General features: G+C 42.1%; 1 protein-coding gene across 2 annotated transcripts in view; it reads left to right on the top strand.

The window, feature by feature from the left end:
• The window catches only part of LOC308324811 (metabotropic glutamate receptor 4-like), a 154085-nt gene extending 133383 nt beyond the window's left edge, over nucleotides 1-20702 (top strand). The window contains exons 9-10 of one of the 2 annotated variants that reach the window (XM_080777113.1): nucleotides 14331-14577; nucleotides 19946-20702. In XM_080777113.1, coding sequence (XP_080633239.1) covers nucleotides 14331-14577; nucleotides 19946-19995 — 297 coding nt within the window. In that variant the 3' untranslated portion in view covers nucleotides 19996-20702. Of the gene's footprint in view, nucleotides 1-14330; nucleotides 14578-15720; nucleotides 16073-19945 lie in introns of those variants that run through there. The other variant, XM_080777112.1, reaches the window with a different exon arrangement.
• Nucleotides 20703-22011: the final 1309 nt, after the last annotated feature.

Here is a 22011-nt window from a genome sequence, read left to right as displayed (position 1 = left end):
CATACTGTAGAAACGAGGACATTAAACACACTGAATGATTTTCCTGTTTACATTGTAGTCACGGATTGTCTCCGTGTAGCTCAGTCAGTAGAGCTCTTGCCCTTCGACTGCAAGGTTGTGTGTTCAAATCTGGGAACTGACAACTCAGCCCATGAGTCTTATTTGTGCATATTGATCTTATTGCGCATTGTCTTCTTTCTTGGTCCCGCCTTATCGCTGCTTGCAGCTATATTTCTTTCTTTATTTCTTTAACAGCATGCTTACTGAACTGCTGCTGCATATATTCTCTAAAAGGGATTGTTTGGGAAAACAAAAAGGTTTCCAATTGTCATGAACAAAAACAACTATAATGTTTTACATTATAACCAATTTGGTTCAAGTTAAGTATTCAAGTAAAACATTCTCTGCATTATTAATACTGTTTAGATGCTGGATAAATTTGCTTTAGGAAGAGAGACAATGGCTATCATACTGCAGAAGCTGTAGTTTGTTTGTTTGCTTGTTTTCGTGCTGACAGCAGTAATAAGACTATTATGCGACAGTCTTATACAAGATGAAGCAGGTGAACCCAAGTGCAGACTCAGACAAGGATGAGGTAAACAAGTTTTATTTTATTGACAGCTGTGTGGGTAGATGGGGTGCAGGCCAGGGGAAGCTTGAGCTGGTAAATAGGAACCAGGGGCTGTGGCTTGGGTTGGAGCCTGGGAAGCTGGCCTAGGGCTGGTAACTGGGAACCATGGGGTTGAGGATGCGGGACAAGGGTAGTTGGGGCAGGGTAAGCAGAGCTGGAGTGGGATCCATGGAAGATCAGCTGAGCGGGGGTCCAGGACATTGAAGCAGGGCTACTTACCTTACCATATGAGAGACTGGAAACGGGCAAAAGAGTCATATACACGGATACGGATACATGGTTCAGCAGGCCAGAAGCACTGTAAACTGTAAACAGGCAAAAGAGTCAGAGCCCTCTTCTTGTGAAGAAAGAACGAAACATTAGGAGACAATCAATTATTTATTTCTGTCCCAGCAATGCACTCTAGTGAGATCTAGCAACAGTAATCATGGGACATTCATGAGAAGTCAGACTGCGCCCACTTAGTAGACCATTTGTTTACCATGTTCACACCTACAGTAGTGTGGGGTGGTGCATCTTCCAAAAATAATTGAGCATCTTTGTCAGATCAGTTGATGAATATGCTTTCAGAGCAGTTGATAAATATGCTTTCAATCTGCCCCGATTTAATTCTGAGGGCTCTGGTTTAAAAAGATGAGAGTGCTCTGCAGATAATTTAAAAACATAATGTTGCCATTTTCATATTTGAAATTCATTCAAATGAATGTTTATTCATCCCATATATAATAAACATGATTGTTGCCTGCTACCGACCAGAGAGCAGAGCGCCCCGGATGTGCTGACACTCTCCGAGCGTATTTACGACACAGCCAGCACAGGATCTGGAAGTGTGGAAGTATTTGGAGAGGTCTTGATTAAGGAATGGGTTGCAGCTGGGAGGCTCCTCGACTCCAGCACACCTGTCTCCTCTCTCTCTCTTATCTCTCTATCTCCTTCTCTCTCTCTCTCACACACACAGACACACACACACACACACACACACACACACACACACACACACACACACACACACACACACACACACACACACACACTGTGAATGCATGCACGCACACACAGACTGAGCGGGAGAGAGCCACTGAGGGAGCGGCAAGAGGTTAGGGAGAGGTACAGGATGGGAAGTAGAGGGCAACAGGGCATAGCAGGTGACATCTCAGAAGCAGATGCTACAAAGAGGATTGCCCATGCTGTCTTGTTCTCTCCACACCCTGCTGGCTTGCTCATGTTTATGCTTACCTCTTGGTTTATTCTGGTTTTATTTGTGAGGCCTTTTTGTATAGTATTTTCAACATGGCAGCATGCGTGCTTAGAAAGTGTAGGTGGATAGCAGGGCAGAAATGTAAGCAAGCTGTAGTCAAAGGAACTTCGGGCTGCTAGTTCAACACAGAACATTAATTTTTTATTCCTATCATAAAGTTTTAATCTACCACCAAGAGACTTGATTTTTATGATGAGCTGAATTACAAATGTGGTTCATAGAACTCTGACTTTCTAACAAGAGAGAAGATTAAAAAGATCCTGCATAGAAAACTTAAGTGGCATAACTTTGTCGGATCTGGATGTGTGAGTTTAAAGTGAGCATTGCCCATTTATTCTGCGGGCACTTTGCTAAGGCAACATAACCCTGTGACTCGTAATGTTAAGTCATGTATGTGACGGCTGTATGCCACAGTGTATTAGAAGCCTGTAAGGAATTCACAGAACCTCAAGTTTTCAGTGTTTCTGGCCTGGTGAACCATGCATCTGTATCCGTGTATATTTTCAGTGGGAACACTGGGAGGCTACAGGTCAAGAGTGATACAAAAGGGATGTGGAAACAGTGGGTGGACTTAATCTACAATTACACTACAGGGTGTTTTCAGAGTTTTAACCATGTGAACCATAGCGTATCTCTATTCTGGGTGCATGTGCTTCATGGTCTGGCTTACTAACAGTCACTAAACCCCTAAACCTAACCTCACAGGAAGCCACAGGTTAGTTTTAACCTGCCACGGGTTAGTTTTAACCTGCCACGCATGTTGGGAGCTACAGGTTAGTTTAACCTGCCAGCCATGTCAGGAGCCACGGGTGAGTTCTAACTTCTAACCGGCCACGGGTTAGCAACTGGTTACTTTTACCGCTGGTCAGGAGTAATCTCTAAATCTAAAAATCCCACACGTGTGAAGTGAGGGGCGCTAATTAAAGTCTAACTCATGTTGATATAATGGTGATGTAAAACAAACGGTGCCAACACAAACATAAAATTCTCTTTATTGTTAATGGCATTTAATGTTTGTGTGACAAGGTCAGTAATGTCTGTAACTTAGATAGATCTTTATTGTCATTGCTTACACGAAACAACGAAATTCAGTTCAGAGCTTCACCTCTGGCATAAATCAGCATACTGTGAAATAAATAAATAATTGTGCAATAGTGCTAGTGCATGTAATAGTGCATAGAGTTCAGCAATGCAAAGTTCAATGCTAAGTCCAAGTCTGGTACAGTACACTTATAATACCTTAGAGGGGGGTGGGGGGCAGGATGTTCATTCAGAAGCCTGACAGCCTGTGGCTATTGGTCAGCCTGCCGGTTCTGGCCCGGATAGATTGTTTTCTCCTACCAGAGGGCAGACGTTGAAAGAGATTGTGTGCTGGGTGGAACTGGTCCGGCTGTAGGATGTTATTTACACAGGTTATTTACAGCGGGAGGTGAAGATTGTGGAGATCTCTGGGAGACTGGTCCCAATGATCCTCCCTGCAGCCTTGACCACTCTGTGGATGGCATCCTTGTCTGCCCTGGTGCAGCCAGGGCCTTGCCCATGCCATGTCCTTACCCATGCCATGTCATGCCATGTCATCAATTTCATAAGCTGCCTGTCTACATTAAAGTACTGTGCTGGAGTTTTCAACACAAAACGGGGTCAGTCTCTATTTTAGGGGGTTAAAACACTTGATTATTGGGGATGATCGATGAAAACATAACAAACGGTATAAGGTAATAATGCCTTATTTATATAGCTATAGTGTAGCCGTAGAACAAAGTGACGTGAAAATGAGAAAGGTCATGGTTAAGCCAAGGGAAACGATAGTATAGTTGAAATGCGTCACACCGCACAGCTAAGGGGTCTTTTGGCAGAACACTTGGGACTGGGAGTATAATAGTCACCTCCGCTCCGTCCCTCTGAGATTAAATGAAACAATGCATAATTTTGGTTTCGCTCAGAAGAGAGATGTGACAGTTTTCTTTGTGTTAAAGTGGTCTCTTGGAAGACCATGTGCTTGTTATGGTCATGCTAGCTCTGCCAAAAGCATCACTGTATCCTGTTCCTTCATAATGAAAATATGAGATTTTACAGGACATGTTATGTCCACAGAGAAACACCTGAAAATGCACACAACTGCACATGTAACACAGACAATCACAACCACAGAATGCACTTAGTTTCTTTTATTTTTTCCCACATTTGTAACCCATGCCCCAAAAAGCCAGTTTACTATAACACCTCATGTTAAGCAGCATGTTGCTCATCTGGAGTCGAAAGTCAATGGCAGGCTTGGATATCAAGCATTCCTTCTACTCCCTCTGAAGATGAAAGGGAATTGTAAAATCGTGGGAAGATTTAACATAGGTTTTTCTAGGTTTCTAAGTAAGCCATTAGCTGCATGGCTTTGAATTGTAAAATAGAATGTGTGCTTGCGTGCATGCCATGTGTGTGTGTGCGTGTGCTTGTGCGGGTGGTGGAGAGGGGTTCGAAGGGTAAAATAAGGCTCTACTAATTTTTTTTCTCACAGTCCCTGGGAAGAATTCTATTTGAAATCTGTGAATAACCTTTCTCATTGGAGCTTCATTTGGAACACTCTGTTTCATGCTCTGAATTGTATTAGTCACTCATTAATATTTTCTTTCCTGTAGAAACAACTACTCCCAGAAGATGGGCTCTCTTTTCATTATTGAGAAAAGCTCCACTGTTGCCTCTAGCTTGGTATGGTATATGAAATGGGAAAATAAATGCATATTTTGCTCAATGTAAATTAATTCATGTCTAAAGTCTTTAACTTAGACACAAATAATAGGGGCTTTGGGTATGGTTAAACCAATTGGTAATTAGTTTCTCCCCTGTTGTCATCAATGTTAATGCGTTGTCATTATTTGTTATCACAATTCATAAGTAGTCCGAGTGAAAGAAAGGGGAGAGAGAGCAATATCTCAGAGTCAGCCCTTACATAAAACAATCCTCATTTTTGGAAGAAATTTGCATGTCAAAGCAAACACAGCTCGTAATCATCCCACTGTAAATGACAGGCACAACAGAACAAAGCCTCACCAGCCCACCTTGCCACGTCTCTTGGAGCAATTAAATGCTCTGCTTCCTCTGGGTCTTGATTTACCTTATCTGTCCGCCTAGGCACTCATCACCACCTTACAGCAGGTCCTCCGCACTCGGTGTACACACACAGTCATTTATTTGTCATCTGGTGTCGGGATAAATATAACTAATGCCATTGGGAGGCTTCCTCTGTCATTCAAATGGAATGGGTGGGGGTGGGGTGGGCGAACGACAACGACATCTGGTCTGTCTTTGGAGCACGATGACTGAGCTTGAAGCTATAGCTCCGGGAATAGACGTGACACCTGCTTACCTGGAGAGGCGGTCTAAATCTGGGGCTGTCTCGTAGACAGAGGGAAGAGGAGGGAAGTTGAACAATAGAGCCCGCAGGGTGAGAGGGCCCCACACAATGGGCAATTCAATTTCAATCAGCCCCAGACAAAGGGTGCTGCCATTACTGGAGTGATGGAGTGAGAGATGTTGTTGATTTCGCCATGAAGCTGCCATGTGCCATCACATAGTAAAGTGCTAAATAACAACATTGGGAACAGTGTGCATCTCTACTATATATGGGGGCTGCCATCCCAGGCCTCTATGCCTCTCACTGGGTGTCTTTCCTTTGCCTGTCCCACAATCACTTTCACCTCTACTTCCCATTGCTCTTATCTCTCTCAAGTCTTTACCTTCCGCTGCCTTTCCATTCCCTCATACTCTATCCCCTTTGTCTTTACAAAGATAAACATCATTACTCAACAGTGGTGTCCCGCAGGTCCAATAATACATAATGAGTATCAATGCTACAGAGCGGAGGGAACTGAACAACATATTTGCTTCCAAAGAGCAGTTGCTACATTCGTTAGACCTACAGCACCCTGGCCCTCTGGGTTTCAATTCAAGTCAATATGACCTCAGGGTTTGTGCTATTTTCAGACTCTGGGGCAAAGGGCTAATCAAGGCCAAACTATTAGTCTTTGTAAATGACATTCTCCTTTGAAGGAGGCACAGAACCCTGTCCCCCAAGGCTTGTATTTGTTTATTAGTTCAATTAGAGTGCAATTATGGTGAATTCTGATGCAATAAGACACTGTGCTGAGCATTTGCATACTACACCAAAAATCAGTGCAGTGGGAATTATCCATAGTCTGCCTTCTAAACAGATTCAATAGTTCAAAAGCACAAACCTATTTTCAGGGAGGACCCTGAAAATAGATTCAAAATAATGTATTACCATTTCAATGAAACATTGATTGGAATTTGTCTTGGTGTGTGTGCTCAGGGTAGACAAAACAATACAATACGAATACACATGAGCATAAATATGTAAAAACTACTCAACAAAAATAATAATACACAAGTGTCTGGTGCATTAAACACTATCTATCTATAAAAGGACCGGTCGCTCGGTCGCTGTCTATTTCGCTCGGTCGCTGTCTTTCTGTATACTTCCTTAGCATAGAGCAAGACAGCTGCTTGCTTTGTGCGCCTCCTCACAACGCCATGACGCACGGACAGCCTCACGGAACCTAGCGCCGCGCAGCCCTGTCCTCCAACCTCAATCTGCCCCGCATTACACACGCCAAACATTCTAACAAGGATTCTTAATTAAATTAATTTGCGTCAAAAACAACTCATCTCCCCGCAAATCACGTGTCACCAGTCAAATGTATGTTGGGCCGGACACAGATGAATACTGGGACACAGTTTTCCGCTCATTATTCCCCTTGCATTCTTCAACGCACCTCCTCTTTTGACACACTGAACAGCACGATCACAACGGAATGCTTATCTGTTGGGGACTCGGGGTGGCCAAATGGAGACGCTATAGAGCGTCGCAGTCCCTCCCCCTTTCAGAACAACGAGTGGCCCAGGAAATGAATCTCAATGCATTTTGCCCATAGGCTTTTCTTAAAGTATTTATTTAAAGACGGTTACGCCGCGGACAAAGCCGACTCGGATCGTGACAAATCATGACAATGAACACAATATTTTGGGCCGATCAAATCATTAGAAAGAAGAAAATAAAGGCAGGAGACAAAACTATTTGTTTTGTTTTTCTTCTTATAAATTATTTGATCGGCCCAAAACATTGTGTTCATTGTCATGATTTGTCCCGATCCGAGTTGGCTTTGTCCGCGGTGTAACCGTCTTTAAATAAATACTTTAGGAAAAGCCTATGGGCAAAATGCATTGAGATTCATTTCCTGGGCCACTCGTTGTTCTGAAAGGGGGAGGGACTGCAACGCTCTATACTGTTAGCACGCAACAACAACAGGGTTTAAGTCCGCCCGGACGGGGAATTGCCTTCAACACAATGACAAAATATACAGACAGATGCAATGACCAACTCTGGCTCAATAGATCAGGAACGACACATTCCTAAATCACACAAAATATCTAATTCCTAACCTGATTATATAGAAAACAAACTACTTTGTTTTGAAGCCCAAAAATCCAACCTCTGCATTCACCGTTTAATAGCTTATATCTCCATGGGCAGCAGATGGTGAGCGGTTAGGGACCGCCTACAAAGTGCAACACCGAACGTGAAAATATTCAATAACTTCCATCATAGAATATTCTATATAGAATATTCATCGCATTACCCACACTGAACATCATTTGCTGTTATATTCAGAACGGGTAAGGACTAGTCCATTAAACACAGGAAACAGTTATGATGAGGAGTTAAGAGGCCCTCACTGCCTCAGGATATGTGCTGTTAAAGAAACAAGTACTACTTCTGCTCTTAATATTTCGTAACCTTTTTCCTGAAGGAAGGGGTGCATTTGCTGGATCTCTCATCCAGCAAAAGCGAAGCACCCTGATCAGGATGGTCCCTGATTAGAGTGCGGATCTTATAAATATCATGCATGGCAAATCTTGACCAATGATCTTTTTTATGCTGCTTTCACTGCATTAGCCTATTAAGCTCCGTCCTATTATCGGCTGAACAGTTTCCATACCACACTGTGATAGAACAGTGATTATGAAACTGGGGGTCGAACACCAGGGGGGTCCTAAAGTTATTTTGGAGGGTCCCCAGATGATTAGCAACATCGTTTTCTCACTCAAGAGTAAACAAACCAATATACAGTATAAGCGTATGGGTATCTGCACATTTCTGAAGTGAAAATTTTCCCCAGTTCAAATATGAATGTTTTGGGGGTCACATCCTGAAAAGTTTGGGAACCCTTGTGATAGAGAATGTGAGAATCACACGTCCCTGCCTTTGACGCCTTAAACTCCATGCGTTGTCGTGAAGAACAATCATTCTTTCTAAGACAACTCAAGAGGTTTAAGCGATGAAATAGTGTGTGTTTACATTTATTAACCAAAAATACTATGATTCGTGTCTGACATTCTTGTGGAATTGTACTGTGTGTACAGTCAACAGGCAGGTAGGAAGGCAGAAGGCGTTGCAACAAGTGCTGTTACATCTATCTGTTCCCATACCTCTAGTTCCGTTATTAACGTTGCCATGCATGCACTGCTTCATTGCATGTTTCGCCTCAGGCAAAGTTCTGCTGGTGTGTGTGTGTGTGTGTGTGTGTGTGTGTGTGTGCGCACGAGAAAAGCAACACATTAATGAGCTAGCTATACCTTCAGTCAGCCACCGCCTCTGAGCTCACACGGCCCACAATAGATCACTTCAGCCTCATTCAATGGCACCAAGGTCTACAATACTGTTATAATGAAATATCAAATGGCCACACAATGGCTGATTTTAAATAAGAAATGCACAATCGGCTCTAATTTGGTTTCTATTCTTCTCTCGACCTTGTGCAGCATAGTGCTCGCAAAGATGGTTTCAAAGATAGACATTCTGAGCCATGTGGCAACAAGGCTGAATGCCTAAAATAAAAATCCTTGTGATTATTTTACTTAACGAGATGAACCCTATTGTGTCCTGATTCTGGGCTTGTCTGGTTAGGTGAACATTCGGCAAAAATAGACGAACATTCGCAAAAGAATTATGTGACACAACGTGAGCTTATAGATCTGCTATTTTCATAAAGTATGATAGGGTTTAATAGGTTATTGTACTCATGAGTATTAATCACAATTATTGATAATGATTGTGGTGGGAAATATGTTTTAATAATTGTATTAAATAATGCATTTGATGCGCTGCCAGATCATTGGTCAAATGGCATGCGATGTCCGCTATGGTTTTATTGTGCCCGTGTGAAACAGATATAGATATGGAGATGGAGTGTACATTATTCTGGCTAACTATCGTGTAATGGTGATTAAATGAGCACCAGGTGTAATGGGTGACAAAACAAGAATGAATATTATAACTAATTAGCTGGTTTCGTATTAACATAATTGTGAATTATAAAATCATCAGCTATTGATTCTTTTTTAAGGGACCAAGCCTGAAGGGACTTCTTGGTCCCTTATTGTGTTTTTCTTCTCCTCCTCTCCTTCTTCCGCCAAAAATAGGGTGAACCGTGCAGTCGGTTTTCACGAAACTTGGCAATATGTTATAGGGCTATGCCAAACGGTGAGGATGCGAAGCCCACGACCATTGGCCAAAGGGCTATAGCACTCAGATAAAAATGCTAAGTTTGAACAGGCATAGCTCATGAACCGAGACCCACAAATCTCAAATTATTTATGCTGAGTTATGCTGACCGGCGGCAATAAAACTTTGATATCCATATGCGTCTCCTCATGCCGAACAACTTTCGTGTTCTGACCTTTTAGTTCTCCCACCATTTTGAATCATATGAAAAACAGTTATTATATTATGAATAACATTATCCAGTTTGTTCTCCTCCCGGGATCTTTGATCAAAATGCATGAAACTTGCTACACATGAACTTTGGACCAATATCTAAAAACTGGTGTCTCTTTTGGGTTTAAGTTTAAAAATTAAGCTTTTATGAGCCAATGAAAAGTGCAGTTTTATGAAAAGTCAGAGTCACATGTTTATGAAACTTTACAGTACTCATGCCTCGTTTGGCCAAAAACCATGGCACTTGTTTCCACATGTGCCTTGACTCATGGTGAACACATCTGTCACTTTGACCAGTAAGCTCCGCCCTCAGATTTTGGGTAATGACATCCCCAAAACCAGGACAAGAGGGTTAAAGTGGTTAAAGTGTCTTTCCTGTGCCCAGTAAGGCTTAAAAGACATTTATAACAATATCTAGGCAATAGGCATCACAATATTATTTCCAGTCACTGTGTTGTTTAGTGACCTTTCAAAATGTACATAGGGACATAATTGTTATTCAAAACACTGAATGATTTTGCTGTTTACAATAAAACATCTTATTGTGTCCGGGTAGCTCAGTCAGTAGAGCTCTAGCCTTTGGACCATAAGTTCATGGGTTAGAATCTGGGCACCGCCAACTCCAGCTCTGCAGTCTAACACATTGTTATATGTAGTCTCCTCTGACCCCTTACATGTTTTAAATGATGAATATCAACTGTTGCCCTCCATGAGGCGGTTTAGAGACCCGATATATAAGAAAAACAGGCTAAAGCACTCTTTTGTACACCAGTCTGTTCTGCTTATTGTATCGTTATGGGGATAGACTCCCATGTGTTACGTGTTGTGAAAAAGGAGTCACGCTTTCACTTGATAGTTCATTGATTACTTATTTTGATATCAAGAAAGTATACAGATGGTAATGTAAATGTGTTGTTGCTATGAACTGGGGCTTTGTGATCCAGCACTGACTCAACCAGATCACAGCGTGGACACATCTAACACCTGGCATCAACAGTACAATTACTACTAATATTTTAATAGCTTGATGCACAAAATGTCTAGTTGCTTAGGCCTATTGCTTTTCTGCTTGGTCCTATCTCACCGCTGCTTGCAGCTATATTTGTTTGTTCATTATTGTGTAAGCAAATCCTGATTTATGCTTAGTTGTACGATGGTGTCCCATGCCAACAATAGCGGATCTACAAGGACAATGCGTTGTGAGCTTGTTTTCGACACGGGACACTGGCCCGCAACCAAGTATCAATCAGGCTTAACAGCTTGAGTTCTGCAGTACTTCAAGACAGCAGTGAGCCAAGTCCAGACTCCAGAGCAGTGCACTAGTTAATAGTCTACATGCTGTGAGGACACTGCAGCAGCGGCCTGTCTCTGAAGCAGCATCCTTTCTACCGGCCTTGATTCCTTCCTCCATTCTTCCTTCACTCCATCCATTCCATTTTACATCAGGCATGGGCATGGCTAGCAGTGTTGCCAAGTCTGCTAAAACAACTTTGGGCTTGTTATTCTGTAAAGTTGCTTGTCAATATTGGTTCTGTAGCTAGGGGTTGTACTTTTGGAGGGCATGTAACTTTGCCTATTTGGGCTTGCTTCGTGTGAAGGACCCCCAGATTAATATGTACTTGTCTGCATATCCCCATCTGAAAACATTTTGTGCCAGATTTGTGTTGTTCAAATGTTTACATAATTGATTTTGAAAATAGACCATCTACAAGCTCACATTGCGACGCGTTGTAAGCTTGTAGAACGGCTATTTTCAAATAGCCGATGTGTAATAGGTTTAATAATAGGTTGAATAGGTAGTTGCCTCCAGTATTCATTAATTGTCATGTCTCCGACTCCTACATTGTATTTTAAACTCTCACATAGTAGACCATAGCACAGGTCAGATATATGTTTCTAGTTTTAGTTCAGTTAATTTGCTTTTAAGAGACATGTACAGAGAAAAATAGACTGTTGCAGAAGTGCCTGATTACTGTACAGTGTACACATGTATATAGCTGATGTTGATTTCTAACACCCTTACATTGATAGATTAAACATTAGGCATTGCTGAATCGCACTGAAGAGAGAGTTGAGCCTGAAGGTAAAGCTCTCTGTCTACTGAGCAATCTTCGTTCCTACTCTCACCAAGGGTCATTTAATGTGTGTCATGACCGAAAGAATAACACAAGTGGACAGTGGACAAAATTAGTTTTCTCAGACGGGTGGCTGGGATCTCCCTTAGAGATAGGGTGAGAAGTTCAGTCACCCCTAGAGAGACTTGGAGTAGAACCGCTACGCTTGGAAAGGAGCCAGCTTAGGTGGTTCGGCTTAGTACACCTCCACACTGGCCTGGGAACGCCTGGGGATCCCCAAGGGGGAAGTGGATAATGTTGCTCAGGAGAGGGAACACTGGAAATCTCTGTTGGAACTGTTACCCCCCCCCCCCCCCCAACCCGATTCCGGATAAGCGGTTGAAGATGGATGGATGGATGGATGGATTAAAACATAATATTACATTGACATGCAGTGCATCAGTAGTATACAAAAAGCAACACACAAGAAGACAATTTATCTTTTATTGCTGGCCGATGATCCACTCCTACACCTAGATGTCATGTCAGTTGTTAACATAGTGAAATGGATATCATTCACTTTCCCCTATATCCCTGATCAAGGCTAGTTTCTGATCACAAAGCTGTTATGCCTCTACACAATTATGCATAGAATGTACAGTACATAATAAAGTGTATGTGCTGTAATGTTCTCATTCTCACATCTCATTCATATTCTACAGCTTTCCAAACAATTAAAATGGTGTGAGCAAAGACTGATCCTCATAGGCCCTCCCTGATAATTCAGAATGTTCAGCCAAGTATAAACAATTTCATGAGGTTGTTCTTTTTTTATGGCATCCTTGTAGTGAATCAGAATAGGATGCCATCTACTGACAGGCGTTATCAAATTTGTTTTCAGGTTGATGTGGTGGCCATATTAAAACTAGCATTGCAGAAAATTAAACAAACAACGTGCCTCGGGTCGGTGTGGCACATTCCCATAAAAAAAAGGATGCTGATTTAAAAGGGAATTTCCTCACATAATGTATCAATGTTACTCTGCAAAGAACAGTATTAGCCTCTTCAACAACAGCCAGCCTAACAAATGGGTCATTTGCTCCTCTAATTAGAATGATACACAGCAGATGCCACCGGGTGGCGGATGAGTTACTACCACATAAGAACGACCACAAAGAAACATGGCCAAAACAGATTGTGCTGCTTGACAAACATTCCAAGCAGTGGTACTGTACATCTGTGAGGGTCAGTGTCGGTAATATAATACCTAATACTATAATATTACTTTACATATTACTCCCTCCCTGCCAAAAGTAACTAGTTACTTATTCACTTTGTTTTCCTCCTCGCCCCCAGTAATTGCATCTTTTGTCTCACACTATCCAGTTTGTTCTGGACGGTTTAAGGCCTGCCCTTCCGCATGCGTACAGACAAGTGCGCATCAATTCCATATCTGCTCTAGCGTCTAGATCTAGAGCGGATCAGCAGCCTGCAAAGCAGCTCCATCCCAACCCAGTCTAAAGCCCACAGTACCACCAAGCTGGCTCGTGAAAATAGTAGCGAGTTGCTTTTTGGAAAATAGTAACATATTAGTAATAATATTACTCAAAATGGCAAAGTATTACTATTAAGTTATATTACTAGTTACCGGTAGTTACTGTAAAAAGGTAGTAATATTACTTTAAGTAATACGTTACTTTAGTCACTTTCCAACACTGCTCAGTGAGGGTGTGGACTTGGTGCTCATGGACAGCAACTCCATAAGAGGGATCACTGCCAAAGCTGACTCCATTTCCTCAGGGGGCTCCTACCGTTCACATTTGACTTCATATGTGCATCTTCATATAGGCCTATGTGCATTTGTTGGGGCCCCTGGGACCCCTTATGTTACATCAGTTCATGTGGAATGGTTTCTGTTGTGTCTGACTGACATCAGTGCTGATGGTGTCTGACATCAGTATTGAGCAGTAATGTGCAGTCGCCTCCACATACAGCATGTGCGCTGTGTCGTCCACCGACCGCGCACCACCCATAATAATAACTAATAACTTCACAGTGAATGTGATGTTGCTGCGGCCATCACCTTTCATCCACTTCATGACACTCTGGCCAGGGAAAAGAGCATGTTCAGTTTCAGGAACCGGTACAGGAGCCAGGAGGTCCTTTTCTGACCACTGCCTTCAGATTGTATAACGAATCTCTGGACTACGTCCGTTTCCCCACACACGCACATGCACATGGAAACACACACACACACACACACACACACACACACACACACACACACACACACACACACACACACACACACACACACACCTGAAGGACGGACGGGACAGACAAGACAAGACAGAAAGAGAGAGAGAGAGAGAGACGGATGGACGGACGGTTCTCAACATTTTGTCCATTTAGAACACTTTGGTTCTAAATGGACCCTTACAGGTCTGTTACTCTGAGAGTGTACAAATTGAACCACATTTCTATGGGGAACCTTGAAATACAACAAACTAGTTTGAGAAGCACTGGTGTATAGAGTCAGACAGAATGTTGTTATATATGAGCAGCACTTCACGGGTTTATGCGTCTGTCTGTCCACAGATGTACATCCAAACCACCACGCTGACCATCTCTGTGAGCCTGAGTGCCTCCGTGTCTCTGGGGATGCTGTACATGCCCAAGGTGTACGTGGTGCTCTTCCACCCGGAGCAGAACGTGCCCAAGCGAACGCGTAGCCTCAAAGCCGTGGTCACCGCCGCCACCATGTCCAACAAGTTCAACCCCAAGGCCAGCCTGAGACCCAACGGAGAAGCCAAAACCGAGCTGTGCGAAAGTCTGGAAACGCAATGTAAGAATTATTGGAGGGTGTTGTTGATGGATGGGAGATTTTGGTGAAGAAGAGGCTCTGGGCGTGCGTGCGTGTTTGTGTGCATGCGTGTGTGTGTGTGTGTGTGTGTGTGTGTGTGTGTGTGTGTGTGTGTGTGTGTGTGTGTGTTTGTGTGTTTGTGTGTGTGTGTGTGTGTGTGTATGTGTGTGTGTGTGTGTGTGTGTGCACGTGTGCGCATGCGTGTGCATTTATGTTTTGTCCTTCAAGCACTATAAATCAAAGAAACAAAGTGTATTGTATAAAATCATTACTTATTGGCCAATGCACGCCATGTTATTTTACACTTGAGTGAATTTAGGAAATTAGCTGCCACTGTTCATTTTATATAAAAAAGAAAGACGGAAAGAATGAAAAAGCAAAATGAAAGTGGAATTTGTTTGTGGCTCAGGGGAAGTCACCAATTTCTATGTCATCTTCTACTCTAATGATCAAATCAAATCAAATCAAATCAAATGTATTTATATAGCACATTTAAAAACAACTCATTGTACCAAAGTGCTTCACAAATACAATACAATATAATACAGTGTAGAAGACGTCAATAATAAAACAACAGAAATAGGACAGAATAGTCTAAAAGAAAAGGTGCAGGATCATGTCGGTGGTGGATGTTAGATAATTCACTGTATTTACACATTCACATGGCAACACAATATTTCTGTGTTTTGTTCTTTCTGGTGTCTGTCTGTCTGTCTGTCTGTCTGTCACCCCTTCTCTATATCTCTCTTTCTCTCAAATATATTCCAGCACTGTTTAAACAAACTAAATAATAATCAATGGGGAAATGATGCCCTTTCTTAACCAGCTAAACCTCTTTTGGTGCGTGCTAATCCTAATTTCAATAGCAACTAGAAAAAGTGCTCCTCTAAGCACAGGTCTCTGCCAGGTCAGGTAGGTTATTGTGGCCTCCTGGTGGTGCTATATGTAGCTTTTAGCGTAGGTTCAATAAGGAAGATCTTAACCAAGCTTTCATTTGGCCTTTCAGCACTATCATGGCTCATCATTATCTGTTCTCAAATCCAAGCACTTTGCAGCAGCCAATCAGGTGATTCGACTCTGCCTTTAAATATCTCTGCCTCTGACACTTTGCCATTCTCCTTTCAGTCTGCAACAAGCCACCCACCTCCACCCCCAACCCACCTCCATCCCCTCCATCCCCATCCCCAAGTGTTGAGAAGGAAGGAGGTTCAGCTGCCACCACCAGCGTCTAGACTTCAATGCTCCAATGGGGGGGTTCTCCCTATTAACACATTGGCTACTGGGCTATTCTGCCAGGCCTATTCGTGTGGTGCTATGGACTTTACATTGAAGGAAAAACAAATTTCGGGGCCCACAGCAAAATGTTCTCTTATAGCGAGAATCACACTGCATACATCAAAAGAAAGCCTAACTTGTCCAATTTTAGATTTTACCATCTTCCATTCTGGAGATATTGACCTTTTTGTAACCTACTTTTGCCTGAACTCTGCTGTCTTGAACAGACAGCAGACTAACACAAATAATATCCTATACATACTATACACAGAATGAAAGCCCTGAATGTGTACTTTTAGGAGGAAAACAGTACACATTGATCCCATTTAAAGTTTGTCAGTAATTGGAAACTGACTGCATGAAACTGACTGCATGTTACTTGGAGAGAGACACAAGGGAGTGCCTTGTGGAAAAGGATGATCGTAAAATACGCGGAGCACGTCTGAAGGGTATATAGACCTATTGTATAAGGATCGGGCATTCGTGGAATGAGCAACACAGATAAATGTGTGGGTAGCGCCCCCAAAACATTTGCCAAAATGGCAAGTGGAAGGTATTCACCCTTGCCACAACAGCTTGATTTGGTATGGAACAGTAGCTCTCTCACTGGCAAGACAGAACTTGTCATCTTAAAAGGCAATCTCAATGCAGTGAGATTCTGGAGCCAGTAGCGATCCCATATCTTCAGAATCAGGGACCTAACGCCATCCTCCAGGATGACAACGCTCACCCCATAGAGCCAGGAACACAGAGTACCTCCAAAATGTAGGAGTGGAGAGGATGGAATGGCCAGACCTCAACCCAATTGAACACTTGTGGGATCAGCTTGGGCGTGCTGTACGTGCGACCAACAAAACCAAGTGTTGTTTTTTCCTTATTACTGTGGGAAAGTGCAATCATCCAATCCACTAAGCAACTCAAAGCAAGGGTTGGTATACATATCTTTGGGGACGCTATACCCACCCGCTTAGCTGTGTTGCTCATTCCACGAATGCCCTATCCTTACAATCTATACAGACTATACCTCGTTGTATGTACAGGTGACAACGATCAACGATTAAAATGATATAAAACATATAGTTTTATACAGTATATAGTATATACAGTATATATTTTTTTAAATGGTATATTTTTTGAGATTTTATTACACAATACTTACTCTGATCTTTTTTAATCCTATAGGCTACCTGACAAATAAACCAAAGTACGAAAAAAACTCAAACTAAGCATTTCACCAAAATAAAACTAGCAAACCAGCTCTAAAAACTAACTAAAACTAACTGAATTAGAATTAAAAAAGTCAAAACTAACTAAAACTAAACTATAATGAAAAAAACCAAAACTATATTATAACCTTGGTTGGCATCCATACGGACGGTGCAGATGGTGTTTAGGCAGTTCATCATGTTTTTTCAGAGAGACGGACCTCTCTCGCAAGGTCCTCCTCCTCGGGAGAAACAGTAGGGGAGGGGGGAATCGAGTGTTGTGGTGTTGGGTGAAATGTGATTCTTCTATTCACACACACTAGATCATGGGCGCGTCCATTTTAGATGCCCTGACTTCTACACGTAAAGTGGCCCGCCGTCCTGTTTTCAGGAGGGGAGGCTTTTTTTTATCACGTGAGCGGGACTAAGTAGCGATGACAGAGGGGTGGTTCTTCATTGTCCGGGTGGGTAAAAAGATGAATGAACTGCTCTGCTCAACTTACTGCTTTGTCTCAATGACTCTCCAACTCCCACAGGGAAACCGAAGCATCCGGTGCTTTTTATAAGTTTCGGGTTGATGACGTTACTGGATCTTTGAAGATGCGATCGGAGCTACTTTATATATTGTCCGGGCGCATAGAAAGATGAATGAAAGTATTCAATAAAAAAGTGCTATAAACGTATAGATACGCCGTTCGCACCGGACGCATGGCTGACGTATGACGTATTCATACGCACTGCGCAAATGTGTTAAAAGCTAATCTTATTCAATAAATGCAATTGGAGTCTAATCGCCAAAATAATGCTCTGCCATAATTTTGCCATTTTGCTAAACTGCTGCCAAATCTCTCCTTGCTAAACTGCTGCCAAAAACTTTCCAATAAACATTCGCTTATTCCATATTGGTGTGTTCTCTCCTTTATTGAAATTAGGCCATGTCTTCTTATGCCTTTGATGGCAATTGGCTGTTTAAATTCATGATTTGAGGCATATTGTTCCATAACAGTATATAACAGTGGTGCTATAACAGGCCAATGTGAAAAAGGTGGGATTTATTTCTCAGCCTAGTAGGAATGTATGTGCAAAATGGGGCATTTTGTTCAAAACGGGCCAATCCTACAAACATTGGAAGCCAATGTTAGCCAATTAGGATGGAATATGAAATATTGGACAGATGCTGGTCAAAGATTTTTTCCTCTAGGGAGTGTGCATGCAAAATTGTACACAAATCGGTGCAGTTATACAGTAGGTAAGTTATAGTGCCACCATGAGGCAGATTTTTCAATTTACAAGTGGCATTTCGTCCTCGGCCTAGTGGGAATGTACGTGCAAAAATCCACGTAAATTGCACACTGCGTTCATGATTTGATTTGTTCAAAGCAGACCACGTCTGCAAACTTTGGTATAATCGGACAGATGTCACATGACTATAGAGACAGTGTGTACCGATTTGCGTGATGTATGGATAAAATCTGTAGGAGTAATATAAAAAGATGTGTTTTGTAAAAATCGGACAGGGGCGGAAACAGATTCTCTGTCACGCTATCGCCTGCTGGAGACAATAAAGATGCTTTGCTGCTTCTGTATCACTGACAGTCTCTGGATTTACACATCTGCTGTAAATAATGATTCAGCAATTGAGTCAGCAGATATTACTCAGGTGACATCCAAAACACTCCCTCAGCTCGCATTGGGCAGAGAAAGGGACTAAATCTCTCCGGTCTCACGGTCTGTTAACAGAGATACACTGTAGAGTAGACTCCCTGGCCTATAGTCTAAGGTTAGAGTTAAAAATTATGCATGCTAAAAGTATTGCATATTTTCTTCTGAATTTCCTTTTCCAATAAATAATAGTTAAGAATCACCCCTGTCATAAAAATAAAGTTGCTGACTTTGCTGTTGATAGCATAAATTGTATAACTGGGTTAGTTGATAATGCTATTTGGGGTTCTCTTTCCTGATTTGATGAAAAAGGTAACCAACCTGAAAGTACATTTTAGTTTACTAAAGAGACCACTGCTACTCTATAGCAATCAATTACTATCAGAATATAGAGCTTTAACTTTTTAACTTAAATAATCACTTACAGCACCTTTAACTCTGAGGTATTCAAATGGACCCAGATTTTACACTCCCTATCCTATTCCTTTATCCCCCCCCCCCCCCCCATCTGTATTTCCTAGTAGGCACTAGGCTATAACCTATAATTGTTTAGGGTTATCAGGGGCTTTTGTCACAATAAACATTAAGGGGGCAAAGACACAGATTTGATAGTCAGCCTCAATTTATCCTGATGGGGAACACTGTTTACGCTGGCTGTGCAGCACATGAGTATTTGAAAAAGCACCATTTGTCATTGTCATCTCCAGCGTGGACACATGGCTTGATGAAATTGAAAAATTCTTGTCTGGGCCAAGTCCCCCACAGCCTGAATCTGGTGGCGATATGTCAGGATTTATCTGCTACACCTCAGCGAATCAGCTAACATGGTCTAGGGAGACGAGTGCATGCAGCAGGGAGGTTTGCCGGCTTTACTGAGAGCCTCTCTACTAGCGCCGGCTATATTGTGGGTGGAAATATGTCCAGAGAGCTATATGTCTTCCTGGGAATAATTAGCATTCCATGCTACACTGCAGCAGGAGCTCTATACAACATTTTTCAACATATTTACAGCCCTGGTGTTTTATCTTACACTTTGTTGCCAAGAGGAAAAGTGAGTCAAATAAAGAATGCTCGTACAGTATTAGCCCAGGGCAACATTTATACATCCTCTAGTCTTACTTATCTTGTAGTTTGCAATGGATCACCTTGACTCTCACGAATCACGGCGATCCTGTCCTGATGATCCACTCTCCATTCGTCTCTTTCAGCTTTCCCAACAAAGCAAACATACATCAGCTACAGCAACCATGCAATCTAAGGGGAAGGCCAAGGCCATCGCCATTGTCCAGTAATGCCGCTGGATGGTGATGGAGGTGTGCAACACCGCTGTGGAATTTGAAGCCGGCAGGATGGCACTGGCACGTAGCATGAGAGCGAATCAGAGGGGATTTTCCAAAAGAAAAGGCATGGGTGACGTGATCACACGGGAAGAAGGACCCCTAGGAGACTGTAACAGTCACAGTGTAATTGTAACGCTCCATCTTCTCTCAGGCGAACACTTGGAAGGTCAGGGGCTGGGATGGAGCGTGACTTTTGAGTGTTTACATTGTAGCCATGATCTCACACAGACTCCTCTCCTCATCTTGAGCAGTTCTGGCTGACATCCAACGAAAATCAAGAAAACATTCAGGTGTGCTCAGTGTTTGTCTGCCACATGTTGTTAAGAATAATTACTTGTGAAATCCTTGAGGCATCAGGAGGGATTAATCAACACGAAAAACAAACAAAAAAAGGCATGAAAAAACATGGTCCATGAGATTTCCAAAAGGGGTTTATGTTTTATGTTTTCTTTTTCCTTTCTTATATTTGTCAGTGTATTCCAGTTATATGGATTATATGTGGCTGGAAATGATAGTCATTTCAACAATGCAAGGTATCTGTATCAGACATGTTATATTTTAGTTTTTCCTCAAACAGGTCTCTGTTGAGTTGGCAAAAAATACAATGACTACATCTATTTAAAAAATACATTTCTTTTGCTGATTTTGAGCATGCCAGTTTGAACATCCTGTGTTGTGTTGTTAAAAAAAAACTAAAGAAATCTTTGGAATGCGTTCAAACTTTGTTACAGTGTTGTTACAATTGTTTGGGCCTGAGCCTGTCGTACGTTAAATCCAGATTTTTCAAATGGTGAAGGTCTAGTAAGTGATATAATTATGAATTATTATTATTTTGTTTTATTGTTTGTGCTAAAGTGAGGCCATCATTTGTATTACCAGCTAGCCCAAGGCTGTCACTGCCCTCTGCGTCTGTGCTTTGATACGTATGGTGGCTCAAGGCTAAAATGAATAGTATCTGTAAGCCTGGAAAGCCCACTTAAACTGTCCAACTGTCCCACCAACTACCTGCCCCACCCACTCCCAACCCATCCACCCATATCACTGCCATTAGCGATCCTCTTGGTCACACATAAAGCCAATTTTACACTTTGTCATAATGTGTCGCTCCCCGAAGATAACGGAATTTGGTAGAATATCAGCTATTTTCAACGAGCAATGCTGTCGGACGACAAACGTGTAAATTAGGCTCAAGGGTAAAGCATAGATATACAGCAGATAGATATATTAGAGCAGGGAATTAAGACAAAGTATACCCATGGGAGCAGATCATGCAATATATGCTTCTGAGGGTGATACCCGTAATGGACTAGAGCGATTGAAGATGCTCACGACTACAAATGTCCTCTTCAAGGTGGTCTTCGTGTTTCAGAGGAGGTGCCAGTATAGAGTTGTAAGGCTTGTCACGAATGAAAGTCTAATTGTAAATGGATGCATTATCTTTGTCAAGCATTTCTCAGCTCGCTCAACAGATTACTAGATGGGCGGCAGCAGTATACAAGCACTACTCTAAAGTCTTGGAGAAAATATTGTGGGTCATTTGTGTCGTGGATTTATTGCTGCTTCTCATGCCTCCCTCTTACTTTCAACACCATTTGTGTTGCAGAATAAAATGTGAGTGCTGATCAATTAAATGGAAAGTTAATGTATGTTATTAAATAGATTGATGATGTCTGCTTTATGTCCTGACATATCCTAAAAAAGGGGGAAAATATACAAAAAGTAACAGTGCCTGGCTATCTGAATATGTATTTGTAAAACCTCATGAAAACTAATGAAGTGTGTGGAGCATGTTCAGTTTTTTATACAAAATTTTATTTCTATTAAAAATGTTTTGAAACGTCAATGTCCTACTTTTTAAAAATGTTATGTGATGCTTCGGAACTACTCTGCCGGAACTGGGAGTGAGAGGAACTGGCGCGTGGACGGACTAGGCT

This window comes from Protomyctophum bolini, assembly GCF_963924005.1.
Source record: "Protomyctophum bolini genome assembly, chromosome: 2".
In the NCBI taxonomy this organism is placed as follows: Eukaryota; Metazoa; Chordata; class Actinopteri; order Myctophiformes; family Myctophidae; genus Protomyctophum; species Protomyctophum bolini.
This window is presented reverse-complemented; position numbering and strand designations above follow the sequence as displayed.